This window comes from Telmatherina bonti (assembly GCF_933228915.1).
Source record: "Telmatherina bonti genome assembly, chromosome: 17".
Classification (NCBI taxonomy): domain Eukaryota; kingdom Metazoa; phylum Chordata; class Actinopteri; order Atheriniformes; family Telmatherinidae; genus Telmatherina; species Telmatherina bonti.
The window spans coordinates 23,081,766-23,093,794 of record NC_136615.1 but is presented as its reverse complement, the minus strand read 5'-3'; the positions used below and the strand labels follow the sequence as shown (position 1 = coordinate 23,093,794).

The 12,029-nt window shown below is 37.0% G+C and overlaps 1 protein-coding gene across 2 annotated transcripts in view; it reads right to left on the bottom strand.

The window, feature by feature from the left end:
- Positions 1-11,682, bottom strand: part of sfswap (splicing factor SWAP) — a 54,189-nt gene extending 42,507 nt beyond the window's left edge. The window contains exons 1-4 of one of the 2 annotated variants that reach the window (XM_079256162.1): positions 11,321-11,682; positions 9,525-9,688; positions 4,695-4,826; positions 2,088-2,164 (exon numbers count right to left, since the gene is read on the bottom strand). In XM_079256162.1, the coding sequence (XP_079112288.1) occupies positions 2,088-2,164; positions 4,695-4,826; positions 9,525-9,688; positions 11,321-11,520 (573 nt within the window). In that variant the 5' untranslated portion in view covers positions 11,521-11,682. Of the gene's footprint in view, positions 1-2,087; positions 2,165-4,694; positions 4,827-9,524; positions 9,689-10,142 lie in introns of both variants that reach the window. The other variant, XM_079256163.1, reaches the window with a different exon arrangement.
- Positions 11,683-12,029: the final 347 nt, after the last annotated feature.

The following is a 12,029-nucleotide window of genomic DNA, read 5'->3' as shown; positions in this document are numbered from 1 at the left end:
TCCTCAAAGTCAATGAGGTTATATATCCCCGTCTCTGGATCAGTCGAGCTGAGGTGGAACACACGAGCAGATTCATGTCCATCATTAGACTAATTCCAACGACCATGACATTTCACCCTGACTAAGACAGCTCAGATAAACTGTCTATCTAGAGGAAATATTAGATTATTAAATCTGCATAGAAATATAGCAAGTTGGTACAATGAAAAGTGGATTAATGCTACTCGCTACTGAGCATCAGACATATTTGTAAAGTTTGATGTATGCATAAAGCCCAAAGAATAGGAAAGGACGAAGCCAGCACGTCTACAGTCTCTTCACATTGCTGCCATTTGCCAATGGATAAAGACATATCCGCTGCTGTACCACAACACTTAGTGGTCGTTTGTTTTTTTTCTTCCCTTAGGCTGTGGGACTTCTCATCTCATCTTACTGCTGCCACCAAGGACAGTATTTTGATTGTTTTCATTATTTAATCAATCATATTTAGTCAGGCACGTTTAGAGATTACATGCAAGTTCTGTCATACAACTTTATGTGAATGCACTATTTATGGTGAAATTAGGTTACAGCAGAATATTTCAGTATGTCAAACATTAAAAGACTAAAACAACAGGCCTATGGATAAAAGGATCACATCAAAACACACCAAATACAAATGCACATAGGTGAAATTGATGAAGTAAACAGATATTCCTTGAAAATAAACAAATGTACAATCAAAGAAACTGAAAGTAATTATATTAGCATATCATCCAGTGAAGCTACATGAAGCTACACACACATACAAGGATGGCTTGGCTGTTATAAATGCATGCAGTTCATGACAGCATCAAATGTTGTCTTTCTTCTCATGCATAAGAAAGTGGCAGTTGGAAGGAGTTATAATGGCTCTAATTGCAGATACAAGAAAAAGTAACGCAACAACAATTTTAATATTTCAGTTTAGTTATATAACATTTTTGTTTGGATGGTTGGTCAACATTAAGTGTAATCCATTATATATCATCATCTGCAGTATAAATGTACATACAAAGTTTATGATGCTGTTGAAGTGGGACACGCCAAGAACGTTTACTAGGAGGAAAGAAGAAATATCCAATTTCATCTAAATAAAAAAAAAAAAAATAATAACTCTCGAGTTGTGTCAGGATCTCCCTAAACTTATTGCTTTTGCTGTAAAATAATCTTGAGAAATTGTAAATTTCCCTCATTCAGGAATTTCCAAATCAGCTTAAGTGATAGCTCCGTCAATTAATTAGTTAGCTAATTCAATTTTTTTTTTAAATGCTTGTTAAATCAATTCAGGTTCTTTTGTGACATTAAAATACATAAATTAGGCTTCACATTCCCTCATTATGATGTGAAGTAGGTGGCCAGTACGGGGATGGTACAATGACGTGACATAAAACGTGACATAACATAACACAAAAACTAAAATAAAAAGGCGGCTTGTTTGTAAGGGTTATCTATCTCCATAAACTTGTCAAATTGTCAGTCTTCAAATGTTAACATCCATTTTTGTTGATTGTTAAAAAACCATAAGGACAAAAAAAAAATCATAAAACATTCATTTATTCTCTACCATTAAATCCAACTAAGGGTCACAGGAAAGCTGGAGGCTATCACAGCACTCATAAGGTGAGAGGTTACGCCCTGGATAGGTCGCTAGTCCATCCCAGGCCCAACACAGAGGGTCAAACAACCATTTCCACTCACATTCATTCCTAAGAAGAATTTAAAGGGATCAATAATCAACCTAACATTAATGCTTTAGGGTGGTGGCAGGAAGCCAGAGTACCTGGAGAGAACCCAGGCATACACAGGGCGAACATGTGAACTCCGCAAAGCAAGGCCGCTGCTCAGGCCTCCTTCCAGCTGAGGCTTGAACCAGCGACCTTCTTACTGTGAAGCTATGGTGCTCTGCTGTAGTAAAGTGTGTCTAACACAGAAGCACTCATCAAATCGTGATTTTTGAGCACGGTTACATCTCTGGTTAAAAGACACATAGTGCCTTCATAAATACTGCATACACATCCACAATAAGATGTCAATATGCACAGGGCAGCAGTAACTCCAGCACTCACCAGTTCCACATCTGGAGGGATATCAAGTCCTACGGGAGCAATGAATGGCTCTTCACTATCCTCCGGCTCTGCTTCCTCTGTGCATATGGAGACATTGAAACACAAAAATTCTGATTGTGGTAATCATCTGAAGCAAAATCTGTGATGTCCTATTAGATATCTCCACTGCAGCTTGGTGGACTGAAGCTTTGCACTGAATGCCTCAAACATTTTCTTTTAAATTAATCAAACAAATTTCCTCCACCAAATCTCTCCACTCCACAGACATATCAGTAAAAATACCTTCAAGCCTATACTTTCATGTTGACAACTACACAGAGGTCAGGTAGAGAAGTGATTCAATTTTTAATACAGTATTGCAAGAAGTTTGCAGGATGATAAAGAAGCCCTTTAACTGAGCACAAAGGTGCAATGCAGAGTAAAAAGTGCAGGTTTAACTACTTTATTTGTCTTGACATGTACAGTGCAATATGAATTTGAGCTTGTGGTTGGACTTGAGAGTGGCCTAAAGTGAATAATTCACATCATAACTAATTCTATGATAACCTTAACGGGCCCAAAATTTTAATTGTGCCTTTTTATTATGACTTATCTTTTATTTTCACAGTTGATAAAGTTTTATACTCATGAAACCGCAAAAACCGTAATTTCTTTTTATTTGCTGAATTCGGTCTTCAGACCTATGGCCTCAATAAATTCAACACATTAAAATACCTGTCTGCTCATGGCTAAATGAGTCATCGAAGACCAACCAGATTGAACTAAATTCAGCTAACAGACCCTGCAGAATAATAAAATTCATTATGACGGAAAGTTAAATCAACAACAGCATTGTGAAATAATATTCACAGAGGCCAACATTGAGAAATACGTGTCATGTTTTGACAGAGAGCATATAAATCATCCTGCTATTAACCTTCTGGCTTATTTGGCTTTCATTCGGGGGTAAATAACAGCCGTCATGATCGGGTTTATGTTGTTATTGTGTGTATGCATATTTCTAAAAGCTCTAACAAGGTCTCTGAGCGTAATAATTTGCATTGTTCTGGGAATGTTTTTGTTAAATAAATCTGCATTTGTGATCAAGTGAAAAACACATGCCTACATGACGACTAAGATGCGAGCCACAGCAACTTATTACACTGGTAAACTTCACAGACATCAGGAGGCATTTTAATTTACACAAAAAGGAAAGAAAGAAAAAAAAAAAAAAAAAAAAGATTACCTAAGAGAAAAAGAAGCATCTAGTCTACTTACCTGTCCAGCTACCAGAAGTGCCTCTGGCAATATCGCCTTCAAATATTTGAACTTGCTGAAATGTATGTGCATGCACTTTTAAATCACACTTTTTGAGGATATTTTTTAATATAAAGCCTTGAAAGAAAGGACATTTAGGGTAAAGTCATGGTTAAAGGTCTGTTTGAAAGCCAGATCTTCTTTGCAGCCTTCAGATCATAATAGATGAGGAGTAATATTAGAGGAAAACATTCTGGTATGGATGAAGTTCAATGAAGATCCTCACAAAAACAGGTGTGTGTGTGAGACGTTACATATGTTTGGACAACTAAGGTCCCAATAGTGGTAAGAGGACTAGGATCACATCGATGTCTTTTTTAACCAAAGCTATTCCAGTGCTTGTTCAGAGTCAGAGGAACGCCTTCAGTATGAATGTAAAGCTGAAGCAGCAATGTAAACACAAGCTTTTTTTTTTTTTTTCTCCGTAAATTAATTATCAAATATTGCCAAAGAACTGCTCATAGCAGCATTCACACTGCAAATTTTGAACTGAAATCACAAATTGCCTTTAGTTAGTATTATAAACATAGTTTTTTGGCTCACTATCAGCTGTTGAACACATAAACTCCTAACAACAGTGCATATAAATTCTATATCCACATTACAGACTGCTACATATTCCATGATGAGTTAGAATGTTTTTTCTTGTCCTCGAGGCCCCGAGAAGAAAATGACATCATTTTGTTCTCGTAGACGTGGGTGAAGACAGTTCAACACATCAGGCTGGCAGCACTTTTTTTTTCTTGCAGGGCTCCGAGAAGTACTGTGTGATTGGTCGGACATTTGAGGTGGGCGTGGTTTAACATGGAAAAGGCATGGAGAAGAAAGCTGCTGCTTCTCCATTTTTGTTGATGCAGATAAACCGGATCGTTTTGATGAAACAGCTGGTCAAGGCGGTGAGAAAAAGTACGAACAATTTTACAACCTACCCTGCCACAGATAAAGTTTCTTGTTAAATATGAACCCATGCATCATTGCAGACGAAGCTTCTCTGGAGTGTGAATGGACCAGACAAATCAGATTTTTTTTTCTTGTTCTTGCAGCCTTGAAAGCAAAAGCAAAGTCCTCGCATCTCGCAGAATATGTAACAAACTTTGTTCTGAAAACCAGAAGCTCAAAGCAAATCTTTGTGACCTAACGTGCCACAATAGAGGCAAACAGCTGGACTGCGTTCTCTTTACAAATCTCCATTCACCAGCTCCTGTGACGTGTCACAATACCTCCACTAATAAATGCTGTATGTACCCATAATCCTGGTTATGCTCCGCTCTTCCAATCAACACCATATATGTGCAACTAACAGCTTCTCACCAGACTCCTTGTTAGCTTCCTCCTCCTCTGTGGGCTGTGAGGGGTCATAGTACTCAGCGGTGTACTTGAAGGCCACTGCATTGTAAGTGCCTTCATCAGCCAGAGCCTCACTCAGACGCTTGTACTCCTCCTCTGTGAAACATAAGAACACAGAGAAACAGAGAGAAATGACAACAATGTACATCTTTTTGTTCAGTGACACTGAGCATTGTTTACTACAACAGAGTAACCACATACTACGTAAGTGTTAATAGTATTTAAATGCACTGCTTAAAATTAGTGGCTTCAGAAGGTGCCACTAAATACTTTTTGACATCATCATGGCATTTTAGAAACCCAAAGTTTATTTGCTCTAAGCCATGTAATTGAAGTTGCTTAGCTTGCCCTGTTTTCCTTTGGTTCAGTTTCTTTTTTTTAATCAAAGAGAAACGACATGAAAATCAAAATGAATTGCCAAAAGCCACGGGAGAACATTAACAGCAGAGACGCATCTCAGGCGAGAACAGAAAGGTAAACATAAACTCGACACCCTGTCGGCCTGAATATCTGGCAACAAACCATCTTAGTAACTTAAGTCAGAGCGTGAGTCAGTCCATGTAGCTGCAAGCAAATGTTGATTTCACTCGCGTCCCAGGATAAAAACTGTGCCATGCAGCGGGAGTCATTTAGCACAAAACTTGCAGAGTATAGCATGCTGTTGGGTCAGATTGCTTTCACAGCACAAACAAATCGCTCCTGGATCTGTTTATCACTGGTTTAAGGCCAATGTTTTGTTTCTCTGTAATATCTCATGTATAGCGTTTCACCGAGGTGAAGTTATTGTTTTATTTGGAAAATGCTGCACAATGATGTCTTTATAAGTTCCAGGACAAAACAGGTATTTATGATGGCTGCTTACTATAATACAAAATTGGGTTTAAAAAAATTGATTGGAATCAAATTAAAATTGAAATCATGCAAAAATCTGAAATCCTCAAATACAAAAAAAAAATGTTAAAACAAAAATCTCAATTTTGAAATAAAATTTCTAAATGTTAGGTTGGACATAAGAAAGATAAAATGTTTTTTTGGTGGATTATGTTCACAGCTGAACACAGAATATCAGCTTCTCTCGATGAGGTTATGCCAAATTGTAAGTCTTTTTCATTCACCACTGGATTACATTAACCTGTCCACTATTTAGCAGCTTATAACCTCCCAGCTAAACAGTTTACACTGAGGATGTGGGTTTTCCATGCTCAATCAAACACTGGGTGTTTTGAAAATAACAGGAAGTGGCATGCAGATGTGTAATATCAGATTATCACAATTATCCAATTACTCCCACATATCTGATTCTACTGGTCATGGAAATAGGTTCATTGTTTTAGAAAGATAATAATCAGAATATCTTTAAAGGTGGAGTATGTAAGATTTTCAATATTTAAAAAGAAAATTAACTAAAACAACAACTACAATCATAATTAGATAGTTGGGTTTTTTTTTTAAACATGTAGGTTCCAGTCTGTCCATATTTGATGTGTTCTTAAATTACAAGTTTAATTAATGACAAAGACCCTCCTCAAATGTTTGCCTACCAGTAAAAAAAAAAAAGTGTTTTTTTGTCATTGCGTCATTAATTAAACTTGTAATTTAATAACACATCAAATATGAACAGACTGGAACCTACATGTTCAAAAAACTTTCTAATTATGATTGTAGTTATTTTATTAGTTAATTTATTTTGAAAATATTGAAAATCTTGCATACTCCACCTTTAATGTTCAAGAAAATTTGGGTTTTATTACATAAATACGTATGTAACTGAATTGATATAAAATTGAACCAGGTTTAATCGAATACTTAACAAATCTGGGTGTTGTAAGTCGTATCAAACGGACTCAGTAACTAGTGGGGATACCCAGGACATTATATTGTTAAATGTTTGATATTAGATTATTACAAGTTAATTTAGACTGTGCGAGAATACTGAAAGAACAAAGAGAATGAACTTTTATTAAACACATTTTTGATGGTTAAATCCCTTTTTAATTTAAATTAATTTGAAAATCTATCAATATTTGTCATGCTCTCACTTTCCCATCAGAGAACAGATGGGTAATAGACTGAACGGATGGGGTCAGTCCTCTAAATTCAAGGGTATAACATCCTGGGGGATGAACCTTTTGCAGGGAGAAAGAGAGTGAGAGTGTGTGTGTGTGTGTGTGTGTGTGTGTGTGTGTGTGTGTGTGTGTGTGTGTGTGTGTGTGTGTGTGTGTGTGTGTGTGTGTGTGTGACATGAGCGATTAGCTGAGTCATTCTGTCCCTTCAGTTTGAGTACAGGAATCCATATTTTACTTAAAATGGTGGTTTCTTAATTCAAATGCAGTCATTATATCTGCCTTTCAGAAGGTTGTTTTGTCATCCAAACTTTTTTACTTTAATGTAAAATGACTGAGATCCAACCCAAGATATTCTAGCATCAAAAGCTTCAATGGCAGCTCTTAAACCGAGTGAAACGGTCCATTTTAAAAACAAACCTGAAAATGCCTTTAATGGGAGACACAGAAAGAGATGGACGGTAATCAGTGGGTGATTACATTTTTTTATACAAATTTGTAATTATCCACCAAAAAAGATCCACACTATAATTAGTTACTCTATAATCGATGAAATGTGCACATGGTGGGAGAAAAGAGAAGATCATCTTGACCTGCATGAAAAAGGCAATTCGAGCATGCACTTGGTCCCAATCCTGAGAAAAGGAAGTGGCAAAGGTCATTTATTGGTTCCTGGTACCGCACAGTGATGCTTTAACCCTGTCCTCAGACACTGTAGATGTGTTTGAAACTGAGGGCCAGTTAGTATTACTGCATTTGCAGCAGTCGATGTTTAATGTAAGTCTACAGTCAGAGTCAGTTTCTTAACTAATTAATTAATTAATTAATGAAAGAAAGCATGAGGGATGTTCTGAGAAAAAACAAACTGGACCTGACTCATATACTGTGTAGAGCATGCACAACAAAGTGAATAACCTAAGATAGCTGGTTATTAACAGTATTTATCAAATATTAACTCAACATTTCTCTAATTCTTTTTCCACAGCAGAAAGCCGTGGTGGAAAAAGAACACAAAACTTTTCTGTGTGTGTGTGTTTTTGTGTGTAAACTGTGTAAAAGTGCAACCTGCATGCATTACACAAGAGTTTCACCTGTTTTTCAGTGAGCATGTTAAGTGAGCGATGGAACTTGCCTCTGATCAGTCGAGAGGGAAGAAGTCATGAATAAATCCTTTCATTTGGCTTTTAAACATGTTCAATGGCTTTTATACACATGGATAAGCAATGCATTGCTCACAGATGGGACAACTGTGTTCTTTATTTTTCTGTTTTGTTGTCTTTAGTTTGTTCTTCATGCTACTATCAGTTGCTGCAGAATGATGTCTCAGTGAGAATCAACACGTCCTGTCATCCCTGCTCCTGTAGCATGTGATCCTGTTTTACATGTGTAAATGTCTTAACAGGAAAAAGGGGGGACTTAAGTTTTCTCTCTATCACTGTTAGGGTGCAACCGATATCTGAAAGAGGCCACATGCGGACAACTCTAATTCAATGTGCTGAATTGTCTGGAGACAATGGTGTTGATGTGATCTGACGATGCACACAATACATTTCATACTGAAAACACAAGGGAGACAGATGTTTACGAAAGCGCCAGATGTTCCCGGCAGCTTGTCAGCTTGGTGTATAGTGGCATTGTGAAAAAATGAATGTAAATCGATGTGTGCAGAATCAACACTGATAACCATCAGTCTGCAGTTTTTTTTTCTCTATGCTGACTCAGTGGCTAGATGCCACAAGATCAAAATTTCTTAACTGAACCTGCACTGCTACCTCCAGAAGCACAGCAGCAGCAGGCTACCATGCTGTCAAGACATCTGCTCTGCAAGTGAACACAGCATGCAGAGTGTAGCGACAAGAGGTGGAGCCCGATTAAACTTCATTAGTTAAGCATGCTAAACTACAAGAGTAGTCTAAGAAGAGGAACGTTAGCTGCTAAGTTGCGTTAGATTTTTCAAGTTAAATATTATACTGTATTCTAACAAAGACACTGATGATGAAAGGCAAAGGAGATGCTCTGTAACATTAACTAAGTGGTCTTAATGTTACCATCGGCTAAACTTCACTGTAGGTTAACCCTCAGTCCATTCACTACAGGTGGGAAAATCAAATCGAAAAATTGGTAATCTGGATTTTTTTCGTTTCACAATTTTAAAATAGTTTTTTTTGTTAAAAATATCGATTTTTTTCTTCAAACAAATAAAAATAATCGACAATAAAATTTTTGTCATTTTTTTTGTTTTTATTGATCTTTTTACTTGTCTTCATGGGCATTATAGTAGCAGAATGATGGTCTGGCTTATTGTGTTGTTTTTTTTCCTCATTGAAATCAGGAAAAACGACGAGCAAAAAAAAAAAAAAAAGAAAAAGTTTTGCACCTTTATTTTGTTTTTAATCTACAAAAATCATCAATATCAAAGAATTGTGTGAATCGCAATTTAAATCGAATCGGCACCCAAAACATCGGAATCGAATCGGGACAAAAGCATATAGTCACAGCCCTACCATCCACATACCCCAATTTTATCAATATGGTTATAAACTCTTTTTTGCTAGTTTTCTGTCTAACATCAAGTTAATATTTCCCAAAATAAGCTAATTTGCTACGAGATTGTTAGTGTTTTCTATGAAGTCTAATAGAAGTATAGTATGACTAAGTGTCGACCGGTACTCTGTCTTTTAAGTCTTAATTATGAACATTGCAGATGGGTGTCAAAAGGTCTCCTGCTCACCTTGTCTTGCTTCTTCTTCTAGCAGGTCAGTGTGCAGGGCCAGGTACCTCTCCTCATCACACAGGGCCTCAATCCTGGCTTCTTCCTCCGAAAGCTGGTAGGATGTATTCCATGACCCGCTGTCATACTCTGACAGGTCATGTAAGTGACCCCGCCCATCGTATCTGTTGGATGATAAACATGATTAGAGGAGAAGAAAAAAGACTAACCTTTCGATACAAAATCATATACCTACTTACCAAGGTAGTGGGAAATAAACAACCCACAATACACAAGATCAAAACTGGTCTACCTTCTGCTGTGAGAAAGCATAACTGCCGGAAACTAGAAGGTCTAAAAATGTTTTCAAAATACTCACTAATTACCAATGTATGTCCTTGGGCTAAATCTTAATAAACCTAGAAAATTTCTGCCAATATTTTCTTCCTGGACATGTCTTACAATCCAACAACCCTACATTCAAAATAAAATAAAAAGGAGAAAAAAATGGAAAAAGGAAAGACAAACAAAGCAACTCGCCTCTTACCTTACAGGGTTTAATTCCCCCCTGTAACTCTCATCAATACTTCTAAATCTGCAATGAAAGTTACATTCACACAAACCCGAGCACATAAATACCTATCCGTAAGAACCCAAATGGACGACATTTTCCAGGGTTCGTCCCTCTACGCCATCTCTCTGTTGCAGTTTCTTCATGAAGACAAAGTAATGGGGTTGCTGTGGTTGGCATTCGGGGTTTGGAAGGACCCCTAAGCCTAACTTGCTGGGGAAAAATTGGGTTACGTGATAAAGACACACATACAAATTGTGTACAAATGAAACATAAGTTGGGCCAATGCAGACCAAAGTGATTCAAGTAGGTGAAGCATTTCTGCATACACATTTCTTTTCTAATACTTTATTGAATATTTTGTTTATAATATATATATATATATGTATGCATAAAAACATGATATTACCTACAGAAACATGTTAAAGAGACTCAACTCATTAACATGTTTTGTTATTCATTTTAGGGTTCATCAATACTTGGACATTTTGAATCACCTTGACTACAAGGACTTAGGTCAGGGATAGAATTTGCTCTGGTCTAGTAAATCTCAAAAAAACATAAAAAACTAAATTCTCTCTCAGCAACTTGTTCACTTAAAATTTAAGGTGAAACTTTGTTTGAGGGGGACAGAAATACTGAGTCAGTGTTGATATCATATTATCCAAGTGTGAAATTGATTTTCCAGAGAAAATTCTCCCAACATGCTACAATGCAAAAGCCTATTTCCTTAACTAACCCGAGTGGTTTGATGTATAATAGATTTTGTTGTTGTTGTTGTCTCGTGTTTTACTAAAGCCAACTCAGAATATACATTTAATTCAACCTAAGCCCCAGTCAAAAAGCTCTGACTCTGATGCTAAGATTGTGGCCATGTCCCAATCAGTTATAAAATTAAGATAATAGACCTTCCCTCTGTTTTTACCTATATTTCTCTATCAGACTAGCCAGAATCTGGCAGACACGTATAAATCACTGACAGGCCTGTTATGGCTAACATTAGCCACAAATAAAAGGCATTTGCATGTTAGCATATTATTGTCGAAACTCCATATATTTGTTGCCATTCTTGAGACATCCAGAGACAAGCAAGTAAGCATAAAAAAAGTTAAACATTTCGTCGTCAGGTACATGTATTCCCGAGCTTCTGCTGTACATACTCCGAGCAGTCCCTTGAATTTTGAACAAGGCTACCGACAGGACAGATAGTTAGCATTACGTTGTGGTCTGTGTTTGTTCAACCGACCTATCAATCATGATGCTCTTGTCCCCCATCCATGGGATAAGATGTTTGCCATGATCGTTGTAAAGAGCCCTTTCGTCGTCTCGGAAGAGTTTGCAGGCATAGCCGAAAACCAAGAGGTCGGCGTACTTGTCGCTGTCACTGACATCTTTCTTCACAGGTTTGCTGTTGTGCTCTTTCTTTGCAGCTCCGCGACGAAACATCACCCAAAATACTCCGGAAACCAGATTAGCGTAGAAAATGAGAAAGATGCTGAGGATATTATGGCTTTAAGACTAACAACAACAAAAAAAAAACTATCTGGCGATCTCACCGTTTCAACAATCTGCGACTTATGCGCCCAAACAAAACTCTACATGCTGAGAGTCGCCATGTTGGAAGTCAAGTAAACTGAGCTGTGTATCCCATCAGCACTTGCGGCTCCTTTGCGTAAGTAAATTTTAATGTAATGTTATTTGTTTAAAAGTGAAAATATGGAATAAATTGCATAAAGTCATGATGTAATCACCAGTCATCCTTTACTTATTTTATTAGATGTTACAATTTTAATGTTTTCTAGTCCTCTTTTTGTTGAAAGTGCTGCGGAGAATTTCTGGGGTAAATAATTATCGCAACAGTTGAACCGAGCAAAAGAAAAGACTAGAGTATAGACAATGTAGAGTATATTTATCAATATCTATTAGTACAGTTATGAAGCAATGAGTCTAATTTT